Raw genomic sequence first — 18243 nt, 5'->3', positions numbered from 1 at the left:
GGCAGCGGATCGGTGCCCAAAATATTGGAACACATTGTTCCATATACTGAGTCATCCAAGCCCATTAGAAACTGATGAACTCTCTCTTCTTCTCATCTCTTCTCCAGTTTTGTGGCGATGTTGCAGTTCCAGCCTGCATAGACGCATGTCGGAATTTGCTCATAATTAGCAAGTTCTTCCCAGATTTGCTTCAGTTTTCCATAATATGCCACGATTGGGAGACCGACCTATTTGCTGGCCGCAAGATCTGCCTTGAGTTGCTGAATTCTTGGCCCATTGCCCACTGAAAACCGTTCTTTGATTTCGTCCCACAGGTCCTTCACAGCCTCCATGTATGCGATTGTAGAGCGTAGGGTTGGTTCTATCGTGTTGAGGATCCATGAGACCAGCATCGAGTTCACAGTCCACCAGTCTTCCAACTTCGGTGAATAGTCCGCGGGCTGAGATATGGTTCCATCAAGAAATCCAATTTTCTTCTTGGCTCGGAGCGCCATTCGCATTAATCGAGCCCATTCCTCGTAGTTATCTCCTTTCAATTGGACTTGGGTAATTATATTACCTGGATTGTCGTTGGCCGCCAGGTAGTACGGTGAGACTACCTTTCTGCTTCCGCCCTCACCTTCATTCTGCCTCTCTCTTCCATCCGCCATGATCGATCAGCCAAAGCAAGGTGTTTCCTTCCTGGTTTTAGCGAAGAACAACTACTGGCTTTGACTGACTGTTGAAAAGAGAGCCCTATAGAATCCTCAGAGAAGGAAGCCCAAGGGCTTAAATAGGATAGGAGTCCATCCCCTCTCTCTCCCTCTTTCTCCCTCTCTCCAACCTAACCGAGCTAGCGAAGAAGCCGCAGCGGCTCAGAAACCCTAATTGGAAACGTCTCTCCAAGTCTTCTCCATCGTCGTCGTGGAATTTAAAGATTGGGAACAAAAAAATCGGAGCGGGAGGGAACCGTTACCGGCTTTGCATCTGCATGGACGAGGGGAGAAGAATTTAGGGAGGGAGCAAAGGATTCACTGCGAGTTCGGAATAGGAGCAGACCATAACAACACGTTTTCCATAGTGTGCGGCAAGAGATCTTTCTTTGTAGACCTTCCAACGACAACCCTTGTTTCCTCTAAGAGAATCCGCTTCACGAGCAATGATCGAACAAAAAACAAATACCGCAGCCTCCAGTCTTGACAATCGAAAGAAGGTAGAGTTCTGCTAACTCTTCAGCGATTTGCTCCACGAATAGAGGTTAGAGAAGATCGAATGAGCAAGTTCAGAAGGCGGTGCGAAAGTCGAACGAACCGCGCTCTGATACCGTGATAAACTGAGACACTCGAGTTTGAAGGGAAAAATTTTCTTTCTCTGTGTTTCTTTTCAACCGAACATTACAAGATATATATAGAGGTAGAGTTAGCTCCCTCTTGCGATTAGGATACAAACTCCTACATGAACAATGAAAGCCAAAACAAAGCACAACTAAGATAACAACTAAGATTCATACACCAGATAGGACTCATACAGTAAGACGGATAAAGCTACGCTAATATCTTGAATGATAAAACTTATCATCTGAGAATTCAAATTTGAATTTTTATTCATTGTCAGAAACAACCTTTCTTCTCTCTCGGTTTTTCCAACAAATCTCTAATTTATCCTTGAATACTCACAGAAAGGACCAACATATTGCATTTCTTCTTGGAGTTGTATTCCAAATTCCTTTTTAACTTTTGTCTTAACCAAGCCAATGAATTCAAGCATCTCTCAGGAATTTGAGCTGCCGATATTGATGAAGAAGTTATCATGAACTTTGGAAACCTCTGCACTGCCAACTATGAAGCCTTTCAGTCCAGCCTTCTCAATAAGCTCCCCTGCTAAAACTCCCATGCCAAGAGGATTTCTGAACACCGATCCAGCAGTTCGTTCCCGCACAGGCTGAGATCTTCGCCTCCTGTAAATAAAACCATATCTCATTGACATCTCTGAGGAGAACAATGAAGAATTCAAGAAGAAAAATTTGAAATCCTTGTTACTTTCTCAGGTATGCTTGTTGACTCTCCTTTGTTGATGCTGAAGGCAACAGACGAAATGTTACAGCCACAATAGCTACCAAATCTTGCATCACTTGAAAGGGTGACATGTGGTATACCCAAAGGCGAGATCACTTCTGTACAAAATTTGATGCCTCCCATCCACTGTAACGATCTCAACAGTATCAATGGCATCGGCTGTCTCCTATATAATAAACATATAAAAGATCATAGACCCTCACTAGTGTGGTCTCTTGACAAACAATTCCAGGTAGGTCGGAGTAGGATTACCTGTCCATTGGCAAATTCAAGACCAGAAAATCCTTCATTAGTGCACTGCACACCTAACCTATTGAAGTGGTAACCACTTCCCACCTTGTAGATGTCGGGTTTGTTTCAAGAAGATGATGAACAATGTGTTTTATTTTTAAGGGTAATTTTAACATTTTTAAAAGTTTTAAATCACACATTAGGTCACGTGATATACATAACTGACAGTCCCATAATGGTAGGTATTAAATTGTCGCATTTTAAATGTTCGGGTACTAGATTGTTGCATTTTAAAGTTTGGATACTAAATTGGCACTCAGCCTAAAGTATGGGTACCTATCGGGAATTTTCCCTTTATCAAATGTACATTGTATGTAAGTGAATTCCAATCAACCCACCAACAAAATACGTCCCACTTTTATGGTGACCCCAATTTTATAGTTAGATGTGCAAGTTATGAAATTCAACTTCGAAAAAAAAAAGATCTTTAGGTTGTGTTTGGTTTGAAGGAGATATAATTCTCCTTTTCTTTCAAACCAAACATAGCCTTATAAACTTATTAAATTCTCCTAGAAAAAAGAAGGGGACCCTTATAAAAATTATCAAGTTCTAAAAAAAAGCAAAAGTTATGAATTTCAGTGCAAACATTTGAGAGAGAAACCCGATTCAGTCAGTGCAAGGTCCATTCCAACAACCTTCATAGCCTTGCACTGGGAATATCTCCCAATGATATAAAACGCGGAAGTACGGAGATGTTCCCAATGCAAGGTTGTAAAGGTTGTTCGAACACCTACGATATCTCTGCACATTGGGAATATGTCCATACTTACGTGCTTTATTTCATAGGGAAATATTCTCTATTCCCATGAAATATCTCTACTTGCACTAACTGAACCCGACTTCCATAGTATTATGCACAGGCAAGGATTAAAATAGCGATACTATATCCCCGATATGGGGCATATCATATTGGTATCGGACTGCACCGATTAATGGTGCAGTGTCTCAGAAGAAAAAAAATGGAAGTGGCGTAACTTGAACCCACGTCGGTCGATGCGCACCTAATGCCCAAGCACGCTTTAACCATAAAGGCATTAAGGCATTTATTATTTTGTGTTAGTAAGTGTAATAAAATAACTTTTGTTAAACTTAATGTTTACATGCAAACAAAAACCAACATACGTTTATTTTCAAAAACTTCAACTATAAATTAAAAAGAACAATATTTAAAATTCGTATTTTATAAATTAATGGAATAAATAATTTATAAAATCCACATATATATCAAAAATGAATTTTAATTTTAAAAATTTATGCAAATAAAATATTCATAATAGTATAATTATTTTAATACCTAAATTTTATAATTTGCATATGGTATATATCTTAAATTTTTATAAATTATTAATTAATATTTTAATTTGCATTAAATAACAATGTATTTATTATTTACAAAAATAAAAATATCATTTACAAAGTATTTGAGAATATAATATAAATTTAATCTATCAAATCCATTAATTTAGATTTTATATAAAAAATAACTTTTAACTTCAAAATTTTATAAAAATAACATATTAATAATAGAATAATTATTTTAGTAATTAAAATTTATGAATTTTCATATGATATGCATTTTCAAAAATATAAATTTTATAATAACATATTTATTGTTTACAAAAATATAAATATTATTTATCAAACATTTAAGAATTATTTTTTTTAGTTGACTTTTTTGTTAATGTTAAAAAATAAAAATAAAGAAATAGAAAAAAATGATATAATAATTCAAATATGATAGTTGCATATGCTTTATGCCTTACACTTTAATAGATAATAAAATAATATTGGCATTTTGTATATATTAATTTGTAAAAATCTATATAATATTTTCCTTGAACTCTTGGTTGATGTATTATTTATAAAATTGTATAATATCTACATGTCCTGCTATATTAATTATAATATATTTCTTCATATTCATATATATATATATATATATATATCGTTTAAATATACAATTCCTATATATTCCTATATTATTTATAGTTATTTTGACTTTAAACTTAATGCTATTAATATATTTATGGAATTTGTGTGCATTTTGTTAGCGTATCTAAGCGTTTCCATATTTTTTCGTTTGTATCCATGCGTTTCTAAGCGTATCCATATCTAAGTTGCCCGATACCGATACTTGAATCCTTAACACAAGGAGATATTCCCAATGTATGGGGGTAGTGTGTTATGGGTAGACATGGGCAGAGTTATTAGATTTGGAGATACGAAGTCCATTAATTACGTCAGTTTAAGAAAGAATTCACATTTGTGCTCCCACAAAGGAAGCCCCATAGCATATCCCAACGGTAAAATACAAAAACCTCCCTTGAAGTTTTTGACAATCATAAAAACCTCTCCTCTAGTTTCATTTTAACAAATACTGATGTAGCGCAATCCGGCTGCTCCCAGCTGGAGGTGATCTGGCTTCCAGTAGACAATGGACTCAGTTGATCTGCAAAAAGCGAATCAAAGAACCCGGGGTTACTTACCTGGCGAGGTCGCTCCGATGCTTAAGTTAGTACTTGGTTGCGAGCTGATAATAGCTTAGAATGCAAGAGGGCTAGAGAGTAGAGATTACGCGTACCTTTCTCCCCCGGGGGGGTGGAGCCTTTATATAGTGAAAACTTCGCGGGTTTCGCGGAGTGGTTCCGGGATCCTCGTTACGATGAGGTCCATTTCCATGTTAATTGGGGATAACACTGCCAACTGATAAGATTCATCATTTTCGCCTGAATCGGACGGGGGAGATAATGTTAGCCGTTACGAGGCGTGATCCCGTGAGGCACAGAATTTGGTGGCGAGATCTTCGGGGTTGCCATGCAGTGGTCGATTAGTATTACCTGAGCTAGTGCCCTTTGGATCCGACCTGGTACGAATGCTAAAGTGCCTTGGGACCGAGGTGGTCCTGATGCGATCGTGCACCGAGGTGAACTCGTTCCAAGGTGGACTTGCCCTGAGGTGGTTCGGTTATTCGAGCTCGATCCGTTGCAGACTTGGTGTGTCGGGCTGAGTTGTCATCCTGCTAGTTAGGTCGTGTCCACGTGTCCCCCTATTACTAGGTCGGGCCAAATCACCCTACATCAATTGCCCCCACTCCCCGAGCCAGGGGTCCCGACCCGGTGTGGGGAGTTCATGACAAGCCAAGTGGATTTGGTTCAAGGTCCAAGCAGATAACCAAATGAATCATGGGTCAGACTTGCTCGGCCACCCGACTCAACCAGGAAAAACCCAGGTCACGTCTGGCCTACGCGCGGACGTCACACGATCTATAAACTCCGCGGACGTCAAAAACACGCTAAACCGATTTTATCCTTGGGGGTCGCGCAACTGGTTTTCCTAGGAGCCGTTGGATTACTTCGATCTCGATCGTTAGTTTTCGGACATAGCGGCTATAAATAGGGGGGCCTGTGACTCATTTTTCTCGCCACAAATTCACAAGTCTTTGTTTTGAGGTTGCGTCGAAATCCTTCAACTCGCTTCTTACTTCTTCGTTTTCCAAGGTCACTCTAGTGAGGTTGAGGGTGCCGAGGTGCAATCCGCGGCCCCTGCTAGGGAGGTCAGCTTGTCGCTTGGTGACTCCCCTCTTTGGTCTTTAGAAGGAACTTTCGTGCCCGAAGTTGAGCCATCTCGGCTCGGGGAGACTGAGGTTCGGGAAGAGGGTCCGCCCTCTAGAACGGAGGCCCCGTCTTCTTCCCGGGGTCGGGATCCAGACGATTTCGGTCCTTCTACTTTGTCCTTGGATAGGCTAATGTACTTAGTAGCTCGCTATCGTCTTCCTGATAGCTTAGTCTTTAGTCTTCCTCAAGGTCAATATCCTTGGGCTCACGATCACCATGAGCTCGCGGTCTTTGAGGAGCAGCTCGCAGCCGGGCTGCACTTCCCGCTTCACCCCTTCATCATAGAGGTAGTAAAGTTTTTTAACATCACCGTCGACCAACTACACCCGAACTCCATCCGGAAAATAGTTGGTACCATCTCCTTATTCCACACATATAACTGACCTTTGTCCCTAGATATCTTTAGCTCGATCTGTGCGATCAAGAGAAATTCTGCTTGTTTACGCGGGGACGTCAGACAAAGCTATGACATCTCTCCTCAGCTTGGGTTCAAAATCCTGTTCAGTTTCTCGAACAAGGTTCCGGCCTGGAAGAGGAGGTATTTTATTGTCCAAAATCCTGAAGGGTGGTCTTTTCCAACTCACTGGAGGGTGGCTATCAAGGATCCTGGGGTGAGCTTAGATGTAGAAACTAGGGCAGTTATCAACTTGTGGAGGGACCTCGGCCTCGAGATGAAAGATTTCTTGGTCGAGGAGAAGCTCGTGCGAGCTTGTCTGAGCCCTCCTGGTAGGTTTCCACCTTGGTTTTTTACTTTAAGGTTCTCTTTAGTTCGCGTCTAACCTTTTGCTCTTGCAGTTACCATGCCAGAGGTCAATGCAAAGGACCTTCTCAAGAGCGTTCAGAGAGGGAAGAAGAGGAAGGCTTCAAAGAAGCCTCGTCGAGAGGCTGATTCTTCAGCCCCTGCCCCATCTGAAGTCCTTGTCGTGGAGTCGATCTCTTCCGAGCTCCCTGTGGAGGAGGTCTGTCCCCAAGCCCCCGTAGTGGACCTGGATGACGACCACGAGGAAGATGCTCAGCCTCATGAACCGGGGAGCACTTTTGTGCCCGAGCAGGAAGGCGTCCAACCTCATGGGCCGGAGAGCGCTTCTACATCAGGGCCCAAGTCCCCCAAGGAAAGCACAATGACTCACCGGCTCAAAATGCGCAAGAGCAGGGATGCCATCTTTCCTGATGAGGTCGCGGAGTGGACTGAAATTCCTACAGCCCTGCTCGGAGGCCGAGCTGCCAGTTATTGCATGGTGGTAAGTATCTTACTTTACATTTTATTTCCTTGTCAATTTTTCAAATGTACTTACCTCGGTTTTATTTACTAGGTGAACTCCGCCATTCATTCGTTAATGTGCTCCCCAGTTCGTGATGAAGTTGTCGTGCTGAACCGGGGAGCACTTTTGTGCCCGAGTAGGAAGGCGTCCAACCTCATGGGCCGGAGAGCGCTTCTACATCAGGGCCCAAGTCCCCCAAGGAAAGCACAATGACTCACCGGCTCGAAATGCGCAAGAGCAGGGATGCCATCTTTCCTGATGAGGTCGCGGAGTGGACTGACATTCCTACAGCCCTGCTCGGAGGCCGAGCTGCCAGTTATTGCATGGTGGTAAGTATCTTACTTTACATTTTATTTCCTTGTCAATTTTTCAAATGTACTTACCTCGGTTTTATTTACTAGGTGAACTCCGCCATTCATTCGTTAATGTGCCAGTCCGAGATCCGCCTGAAGCAGGCTCGGGATGCCAAGGAAAAGGCACGACAACTTCATCACGAATTGGACATAGCTCGGGGCGAGATACTTTGGGCCAAGAATGGAGCTCGAAGCCAGCAGGAGCTGATCTTGGATATGACCGAGGAGAAGGCGAAACAATAGGAACTAATCTCCGCACTGACCAAGGAGAAGATGAAACAACAGGAGCTAATCTCAACGATGATCGAGGAGAAGGCGAGGCTTCAACGAGAGATCAAGAATCTCGAAGCGACGATCCAGGAGCGGACTAAGATCTTCGAGACCGCCATCCAAGAGGCGCGAGCTGAAGAAAGAAGGCATGCTATCGAACGCTTCAAGGGATCCTCGGAGTTCCATGATCTCCATGTTGAATATGGACCGAGCTCCTATCATTCCGGTTACAAGCTGTGCAAGTACTTGATGCGGCAGAAGTTCCCCGATCTTGATCTCGGAGTTGTCTCTATGTCGGGCCTTACCCCCGAGGTGGCAGAGGCGGCGAACGAAGAGCCTAGCTCATCAGAGGAGGAAAGCGACGACAAAGTCAAAGAGGCAGGCCCCTCGGGTCAAGAGGACATGAGAGAGCACATGGAGACTGACCCGTCTGGCAGTCCTCATGCATGATTCTGGCTTTTTCTTCTTTTTGTGTTTTGGATGTACACACCGAGGCCACCGAACTCGGGTTACAATGAAATCTTTGTACTTACACTCTTTTCATAAATGAAATACGAACTTTTCTGAGTAATCCTTGTGCAAAAATATAACCAAAGTAAATGACTCCTGATCTGGGCAACAAGTGTATAGGTTACCCGAATTGTTGAGCTATCGAGCTGGACAACAAGTAGGGGCAACTTTACGTAATGTACGCCGGGGTGAGCGACATTGCAGGGTATATACCCGACCTGTCCGCGCACGGGCTACTCATTTAAATGTCGGTTGTCCCTAATGGGCCCAACCTGTTGATATATGCCAAAGTGGGCTAGACATCGTAGAGCTCACACCCGAGCTTCTACGCCTTAGGCATTAGAGGTACTTTGCCTATGCCGAAGAGGCGACTAGGACTTATATGCCCATGCTGAGGAGGCGACTGGGACTTGATTGCCCACGCCGAAGAGGCGACTGGGACTAGTTCACCCAAGCCGAAGAGGCGACTAGGACTTATATGATGCCGAGGTCTTTCATCAGCTCGACACTTTTAGTCCTTGGACTTCTGAGAGTGACTCATAGTCCGCTCTCTAGTTCGACGATCACAGGTAGTATCGCCTTAAATTGCTGATGTTCCACGCTCGATGTACATGTTTTCCTTCTAAGGTTTCGAGCTCGTACGTACCTTCCCCGAGTACCCGCTTTACTCGATAAGGACCTTCCCAGTTCGGTCCGAGCTTACCGACACCGGGCTCAAGCACCATAACTTTTCGAAGGACCAGGTCTCTGACACGGAAGTGCCGCTTCTTGACCCGGGCGTTTAAGTACCGAGCCACTCTTTGTTGGTAGGCTGCGGTCTAAATGTTTGCGAGGTCTCATACTTCTTCCACCAGGTCGAGGTTGGTATGGAGCTCGTCATCGTTGGTTTCTTCGTCGTAAGTTTCTAGACGTAGTGTAGGTACCTCTATCTCAGCTGGGATCACTGCTTACGTGCCATAGATGAGGTTGAAGGGGGTTTCGCCCGTGGCGGTCTTCACGCTAATTTGGTAGGTCCATAACACACTGGGCAGCTCGTCTACCCATAGTCCCTTAACTCAGGCTAAGCGAGCTTTTAGTCCACGGAGTATAGCTCTGTTCGTGACTTCCGCCTGCCCGTTTGCTTGAGGGTGTGCCACCGAAGTAAAATTATGTTGTATCCCCATCTTGGCACACCAGTTCTAAAACATGATATCTTCGAAATACTTTCCGTTGTTAGAGATAAGCACCTGTGGTAGCCCGAAGTGGCATACTATATTCCTCCAAAAGAAGTTTTGTACGCTTCGAACTGTGATTGTTGCTAAGGTTTCCGCCTCCACCCACTTCGTGAAGTAATTCACTGCTACCACCAAGAATCTCCTTTGTCCTGTCACTGGCGGGAAAGGCCCAAGAATGTTGATTTCCCACTGTGCGAAGGGCCATGGGCTGGTGAGGTACTTCAGGTCGGTAGCAGGTCGGTGGTGGATGTTAGCGTGCCTTTGGCATTTATCGCACTTCTTAACAAGCTCAAGTGCATCCGCCTTCATCGTGGGCCAGTAGTACCCTTGTCGCAGTGCTTTCTAGGCGAGAGCCCTACCCCCAAGTGTCCGCCACACAGGCCTTCATGAGTGTCACGGAGAACGAGCTCGGCCTCTGAGGGTCGCAAGCAGCGCAAGTAGGGGAGTGTGTAGGATCTCCGGTACAGCCGTCCGTCTATTATGACGTATTTGGATGCCTGTCGCTATACCCTTCTGGCCGCATTGCAATCTATAGGGAGGGTCCCGTGAAGCAGATAGCTCGCGAGTGGGTCAATTCAGCTCGGTTTTGCTTGTGCAACAGGAGCGACCTATTCTACCCACCGAGAATGCTGGCCCGAGTTAGGTTCTCTATATACATGGTCCTCATGGTGTTGCTGCTCATTCTGGCTAACCGGGACAAGGCATCGGCCTCAGTGTTTTCGGACCTCGGAATCTGCTTGATGAAGTATGACTGGAAGCTGCGTAGAACTTCCCTGACCTTGGCTAGATAAGCAGCCATGGTGGGGTCACGAGCTTCATAATCGCCGATGACCTGGTTGACCACGAGTTATGAATCACTACAGATGACAACGTGTTTAGCTTGTACTTCATTCGCTAGAGTGAGCCCGGCTATCAGTGATTTGTACTCCGCTTCGTTATTAGATGCTACGAACTCGAACCGAAGAGCGTACTCCAGCTTCACCCCGCTTGGCCCGTACAAAATAATGTCGGCTCCGCTTCCTTGTTGATTAGATGAGCCGTCTACATGGAGGATCCAGGGCTCCTCGTCCCAGGTCGGTCTTGCTCTAACCGGGACTGGTGTCACACTAGTTGAAGCTTCCTCTCTGTGCTCGAGCTCAATCAATTCGGGGACTGCGGTGTTGAAGGTGCATTCTACAATGAAGTCGGCCAAGGCTTGGGCCTTAATCGCTGTACGAGGCTCGTACCAGATGTCGTACTCGCTGAGTTCGATGGCCCACTTTGTCAGTTTGATAGATACCTCGGGCTTAAGTAAGATTTGCCTCAGAGGTTTGTTGGTGAGAACGACGACGGTGTGGGCTTGGAAATACGGATGAAGCTTCTGAGCTGCTATGACCAACGCGTACGCCAGTTTCTCGATCTTTGGGTACCTTGTTTTAGTGTTCTGCAAAACTTTGTTGACATAATAGATAGGTCGTTGGACCCGATTTACTTCTTTTATTAGTACCGAACTGACTACATCATCGCTCGCGGAGAGGTACAGCTTTAGAACATCTCCCTCCTCGTCAAAGGCGAGCTGACACTCTTCGGTCCACTCAAAGTCCTTACTTTTCTTAATTGCCTCGAAAAAAGGCAGGTAGCGATCTGCCGACTTGGATATGAAGCAACTCAGAGTGGCTATACGACTGTTTAGCCTCTGAACCTCCTTCAATTTACGAGGTGGCCTCATATATAGGATGGCCTTTATTTTTTTAGGGTTGGCTTCGATGCCACGTCGGTTAACTATGTAACCCAGGAATTTACCCGAGGTGACACCGAAGACACACTTGTTAGGGTTTAACTTCATATTATACTTGCGAAAAATTTCAAAGACACAATGTAAATCATTTATTAAACAATTTGAAAATTGGGTTATGACGACCACGTCGTCTACATAGCACTCAACCTTGTTGCCGATCAACGGCTCAAAGATTCTGTTTACAAGTCTTTGGAAGGTCGCCCCTGCATTTTTTAGTCCAAAGGGCATGACCTTGTAACAGTACAATCCTAGTTCGGTTATGAATGCCATTTTTTCCTCATCGGCAAGGTCCATCTTGATATGGTTATATCCTGAGTACGCGTCCAAGAAACTCAGCAACTCGTGCCCTGAGGTCGCGTCCACTAGACGGTCGATCTTAGGGAGTGGGAAACAATCCTTCGGGCAAGCCTGATTTAGGTCGGTATAATCGATGCACATGCGCCATTTATCATTGGCCTTTTTTACCAGAACGGGGTTAGCTACCCAGCTCGGGTAACGGACCTCCCTGATGAAATCGACTGCGAGGAGCTTCTTGACCTCCTCGTCGACTATCCTCCAGCGCTTCGGGGCGAGGTTGCGTTTCTTCTATCTAACGAGCCTGACTATAGGATCAATATTTAACTTATGAGTTATTATCTTTGCATCTATACCGGGCATCTCTGTCGCGGACCATGCGAATATATCTAAATTTTTAATAAAAAAACTTACCAGCTGAGAATGGAGAGGTTCCTCGACCGATGCACTGATTTGGAGAGTTCTAGCTGGATCTTCTGTTGAAATAGGGGCGTGGATTATTTCTTCTATCGGTGTAGCTCGCTCCTCGGTGTACTCCATAGGTTGCTCCAGCTCGAGGTCATCCGCTAACTTGGCTTTCCCTTTGAGGGCGACGACATAGCATTTGCGAGACTCGAGCTGATCGCCTCGCGCTACCCCTACTCCGAAGTCCGTGGGGAACTTCATAGCCAAATAGTAGTTGGATACCACTGCGTGAAGTGCGTGGGTGATGGGCCAACCTACAATGGCATTGTACGGGGAGGGAGTCGCGACCACTAGGAAAGTGTGCTCGAATCTCGCGATATTAGGCCACGTGCCGACCTCCACAGGTACTAAAATTTGCCCCAGGGGCCTGCCTTTTTCTCCGCTGAAGCCTACCAAAGGAGTACTTGTGGGTTTGATGTCGCTTTCTTGAAGCTGGAGCTTGTCGAAGGCGTCCTTGAATAAGATGTCAGTCGAGCTCCCTGAATCCACTAGGACACGCTTAACTTCAAAATCGTTGATCCTCATCTTTATGACTAGCGCATCATCATGGGGTTATTGAATCCCACGCGCATCGTCTTTTGTAAAGAATATGGGGTCTTCGAGCCTTGGTCGCTTCGGAGAATTCTGTTCTTCTCGTTCTAGTTCACGAACCGAGGTCTTCCCTACTGCCGAGGTGCAGCCCACGACAATGGAAATAAATAAAGTGCATGTTTGATTCATGTTGTTTGGTTTAATTCTGTGTAAAACCCTAAAATTGGACATTTATAGAGATTCATGTTAGTTTTAAATGTTCACAGCCGTTGGATAAGTCTGGGGAGATATATCCTGCCAAGGCTGATGCTGGTGTGCCACCAAGTGTTGGGGTGGCCTGTCTCAGCCACCAGGGTAAGACCCGAGGCACATGCAGTATGGGATTACTTGAATCCTTGAACCGGACCAGATTTCCAGTCTTGCCCTGGACCTTGGAGATAGATGGGAAAAACTGGAAAGTTACACTTGACCCCTAGACTCGATTATGACACTTCACTAGGTGCTGGATCAGGCTGCCTTTGATATGCCAATCAGTGAGATCCTTAGCGGGGATCAAAACCTGGGTATGTTGGGGTAGTTTGAGAATTCATCTGAGTGGGTGATCATAGTGACAAAATCAGCCACTTTGTCGGACAAAGGGTATTGATCGGGAATGCACTCTCTCTGATGGAAACCAAACTGCCGGCAGTTGATTTCAATCGTTGGAATTTTGTTTTGCAAAATTAACATACTTATATTTATATGTACGATTTCAAATTGTTTGCAAATGGTTTTAATTCCCGGGATCCATGTGAGAGGGGAGTGCGGCACTGTTCCTTGCAGCCGAGGGAGAGGTCATCTCTTGTCGGGCAATGCTTGATCATTAAGGGCTGAGAGGTTAAGTGTAAGACCATTTAGGATAATACCTGATGGGCTAATCTTGCACCTGCCCACAGTCCCTGGGTTTTTATAAGATGGCTTGGCCCAGGGACCACTTAATGTAAGTGTTGGGCCCATAGGGTCCATATGATGGACTCAAGGGGTTCATTGAGTTCTTCAGTGAATTCGGCTGGGCCTTGTATTAAAGGCTGGGCCGAACCCATGTGGCTGGTGTGTAGATCAATGCTTGGGTCCCACGCCATACAAAGAAGCCCAACTGGGCAGCAGATTGGAAAGTAATTAGACACTGAACACTTAATGGGCCAAAAGCCCATTTCGAGGTGGCCTGATATGATCACCCATCCATGGGGCAAATTTCAGATTGAAGTTAGTAAAAGGATTGGGCCTTTAGCCTTATCCACTCTTAGAGACCAAATTCAAATTAGATTTGAATCTGATAACCTCCTGATAAGATCAGGAGTAACCTAACTCTATCTGCAGATAGGATTAAGATAATCCCCTATCCAAATACTGATTTGGATTGGGATGACTCCTGATTTATGAGGTTTCTTAATCATGAAGAAAGGAGGAGAAACCCTAACCAATTGAGAGAGAAATACAACAGATTTCGAACCAAGAAAATCGCAAGAAAGGTTCCTGCGAATTGAGATCAGATCTCATACTCTCCAGAAAAAGAAAAAGCAGTTCAACCCTTTTCGTTTTTGGAGATCTCCTCCTGCCGCCGCCATCTGCCTTTGCAAGATTAGATCTTTGCAGAAAAAGAAAGCCAAGAAATCTGTTCTTGACATCAGTCTTGCAAGATAGACTGAAAAAGATTCAGTGTTTAGTACTTCCAGAGGATTCTTGTGAAGGATCTAGTGTGTAGGACGCACCCTGCTGGTTCTGTTCCATCGACTGCTGTGTCATCTTCAGCAGGAACGGATCTTGGAGCATTCTTTGGGCGTCAACACCAACTTTGGGAGATAGTGCTTCTCCGGATCAGGTATATTCCTGCCATTTATCTTTTGGTACAGATCTGGTTTGATTATGGTTCAAGTAGGATCCTTGAATATTATATTCTAAATTTAGGGAATATGATTCCTAGTTGGGAGAAGGTAGGAAATTTTTTGAAATTCGCCCACCCATTTCTCAACCCTCATGGCGTCCATTGGATGGATCCTACCATTCTTTCAATGTTCAATGTTGGAATCCCATCTGTAGAGAGAGGCACAGTGAACTGACCGATGCACACGGCTGGGACCTGAGATTGCCCCCGGAGACGTTCATTTCATCGTTCTGTCCAGCGTTACTAGAGGATGCCATGGATGCTTTTCGAGGAAAGAGGCTTCTTGTAGTGTTTCCCATAGACGGCGCCAAATGATATAGCGCAATCCGACTGCTCCCAGTTGGAGGTGATCTGGCTTCCAGTAGAAAACGGACTCGGTTGATCTGCAAAAAGCGAATCAGAGAACCCGGGGTTGCTTACCCGACGAGGTCGCTCCAATGCTTAAGTTAGTACTTGGTTGCGAGCTGATAATAGCTTAGAATGCAAGAGGGCTAGAGAACAGAGATGAGGCGTACCTTTCTCCCCCGGGGGGTGGAGCCTTCGCGGGTTTCGCAGAGCGATTCCGGGATCCTCGTTACGATGAGGTCCGTTTCCGCGTTAATTGGGGATAACGCTGCCAACTGATAAGATTCATCATTTTCGCCCGAATCGGACGAGGGAGATAATGTTAGCCGTTACGAGGCGTGATCCCGTGAGGCGCAAAATATGGTGGCGAGATCTTCGGGGTTGCCATGCAGTGGTCGGTTAGTATTACCTGAGCTAGTGCCCATTGGATCCAACCTGGTACGAATGCCGAAGTGCCTTGGGACCGAGGTGGTCCCGATGCGATCGTGCACCGAGGTGAACTCGTTCCGAGGTGGACTTGCCCCGAGGTGGTTCGGTTATTCGAACTCAATCCGTTGCAGACTTGGTGTGTCGAACTGAATTGTCATCCTGCTAGTTAGGTCGTGTCCATGTGTCCCCCTATTACTAGGTCAGGCCAAATCACCCTACATCAAATACCTCCCCTGCACTTTTGAGAAACTCAACAAAAACCTCCCATCCGTCACTGTCCTAGACGGAAAATGTTAGATTGATGCACCAATTTTTTCCAAATACACATTCTATCTTTTTATAAATTATTTTACATACAAAATTACTGAAATAACCCCATTTTAACTCAACAAAAACCTCTTTTAACGATCATTTCAGTAATTTTACATACAAAATTACTGAAATATGTTCTTTTTGTTGAGTTAAAATGGGATTATTTAAGTAATTTTGTATGTAAAATAATTTATAAAAGGGTAGGATGAATATTTGGAAAAAAGCGATGAATCAATCTAACGTTTTCTGTCTGGAACAATGACAAAAAGGGAGGTTTTTGTTGAATTTTTCAAAAGTTATTTGTTAAAATGAAACTATAGGGGAGGATTTTATGATTGTCAGAAATTTGAGGGCAGTTTTTTGTATTTTACCCTATCCCAACAGTATATTGGGAACATCTCCGACTGAGAAAACTCTTCCCAATGCACTCTATGATCTCGTTTAAGAATTTGGTTCCAAAGGGTGTCCAACTCATTATGTAAGCACCTCTGTCCTCTAAACAAACACCTACGGAGGGAATCCGGAAAAATCTGACGAAATATTGTGAATGCCAGTTTCAGAATTAGGTCCAAATACTAAAAGTAAAACTTTTTATTTTACCGAGTAAGATTTGAATGGCGCAAAGACAGTTTGATTAGTTTTGCTACTGTCTAAAACAAACTTAAACACAATACAGGCTTTATCTCAAGGATGCTCCAGAGTCCAGAGAATGTACTAAATTACAAATACCACGCACAACGAAAACAAAATTAAGCTTTATCGATGTCAAGGGAACACTTCTATAATTGATTCGATTGCAACGATGGGTGTTATCTTGTACCCGCTGTAACCCGCTTCCTTGAAGAGTTTATGCCACTCCTTTTCACTTCTCTCTTTACCACCCACTGCGACCAGCATGTCCATCTCCATCCCCAGTCTTGCACCAGTGAACTCATTCGGCGATGATTCCACATCCATTACAATATCCACGATCACTGCTTTTCCTCCTTTCTCCGATATCGCCTCCTTGCATTTCTTCAGAATCTTTACGCAGTCCTCGTCTCCCCAGTCGTGTAACACCGACTGATCAACCAGTAACCATTAATACAAATTAATAATAAAACGTAACAGAGCCATAATCAATAAAATGATGAAGTATAAATTATAAAATACTGATTTGGGATTCATTCGTTGATCACAGGTTTACTCGCTCTCTCACCTTCATGAACACCACATCCGTTTTCGGAATTGATACGAACATATCGCCTCCGATCCGAGTCACCTCGGGGCACTCGGGCGCGTTGGCTACTACGTGGGGCAGATCAAACACCGCACATTTTATACTGGGGAACCACTTAGCGATGGCTCTAGCAGCCACCCCAGTACACCCGCCCACGTCAATTAGGGACCCTACTCCATCAAGGATGTGCGCCTTCTTGCAGCCCTTCACCAGCGCGTCCGTCACCATACTCGTGTGACTCGTCATCGCGTCGCTCAACAACTGATTCGCCACCGAGTCCTTCTTAAAGTACTCTATGTAGTCCACGCCGCCGTGACACTTCTCCCAGGGTGTCACGGTACCTTCCACTGCGGCACTTAGGTGGTTCCAAGTGTCTATCTCGTACAATTGCAGGAGAACGAAGGATGCCAGGTTCTTCTCCTGGTTTTTGACCAAGAGCTTGGACGCGGGAGTGAGCCGGTACTTCTTTAACCCGTCGGAATCGACCTGCAGGTCGAAGAGTTTCATGTGCACGAGGTAACGCAACACCCTGTACAATCCGTCTTGGCTGACAGAGGGAAGAGGGATGGAGGAGGCTAACTCGGAGAGAGTCATGGGCTGACCATGTTCGTAGAGTATGTCCGCGATCCCGAGTTCGATCGCGCATTTGAGAGTGAATGACTCGACGAAGCCGTATATGTGTTTCCACACTTGGGCTTGAGCTTTCATGTCCTCCTCCATGGCGTCCGCCTCAATCTTTCTCTCTTTCTCTCAAAAGCTTAGTGATCGATCGAATTGGCCTCTTGGCAAACGCAGTGAATTTCTTTTATAGAGCTGGTCGACCACTGATTTGTGGCTCCGCTAAGACCAGCAGGAGACCTTATCATTACCGCTGGTGGCATCTGACAGGCTGCGTTTGTTTTCGGTATAAATACGGACCGATATAAAAGTCTACTATTGATTTATATTTTATATATTTGTTTTTAGTATAAATTTCATATCGAAAATTGATATAAATTTTAAACACCGTTGAATTTTATATTGATAATTGATATAAATACTATATCAATAATACACTTTTAAAAAATTCCAATAATTCACTCATTTTAAACTCGATCAACTGTATTTAACTTCATTAATGTATTTTTACACCAATGACAAATTTACACTAAAACAAACACAGCCCAAGGAAAACACCAACATTCATTACTTCCCGTTGTAGTCGGTTGACCAGTGGGTAAGACTGGAAATTGGAAGGGTATGGGCGGCTACTCAAATAGCAGCTGGTTAGTTGAGCAGCGTAGTAAAAAATTGAGAAAACAATTAAATAAGCATGAAATCTTCTCACGTGGGAAGAGCGACAAAAGGAGCAGATAATCACATGTTTCATGGTCTGAAGC

At 44.5% G+C, this 18243-nt stretch overlaps 2 protein-coding genes across 2 annotated transcripts; both read right to left on the bottom strand.

Moving 5' to 3' along the window:
* Window positions 1-227: 227 nt before the first annotated feature.
* On the bottom strand, window positions 228-650 carry LOC148803943 (uncharacterized). Its single transcript, XM_088898650.1, has one exon. It carries the CDS (start codon window positions 648-650, stop codon window positions 228-230), a length of 423 nt encoding a protein of 140 aa, XP_088754776.1.
* Window positions 651-16207: 15557 nt separating this feature from the next.
* On the bottom strand, window positions 16208-17743 carry LOC104610908 ((RS)-norcoclaurine 6-O-methyltransferase-like). The gene is made up of 2 exons (XM_010277761.3): window positions 16844-17743; window positions 16208-16707 (listed from the first exon to the last, which is right to left on the bottom strand). The coding sequence occupies exons 1-2, from the start codon at window positions 17582-17584 to the stop codon at window positions 16411-16413; spliced, it is 1038 nt and encodes a 345-aa protein (XP_010276063.1). The 5' UTR covers window positions 17585-17743; the 3' UTR covers window positions 16208-16410.
* Window positions 17744-18243: the final 500 nt, after the last annotated feature.

This window comes from Nelumbo nucifera, chromosome 1 (genome assembly GCF_055504915.1).
Source record: "Nelumbo nucifera cultivar China Antique chromosome 1, China Antique-T2T, whole genome shotgun sequence".
NCBI classification, from domain to species: domain Eukaryota; kingdom Viridiplantae; phylum Streptophyta; class Magnoliopsida; order Proteales; family Nelumbonaceae; genus Nelumbo; species Nelumbo nucifera.
This window is presented reverse-complemented; position numbering and strand designations above follow the sequence as displayed.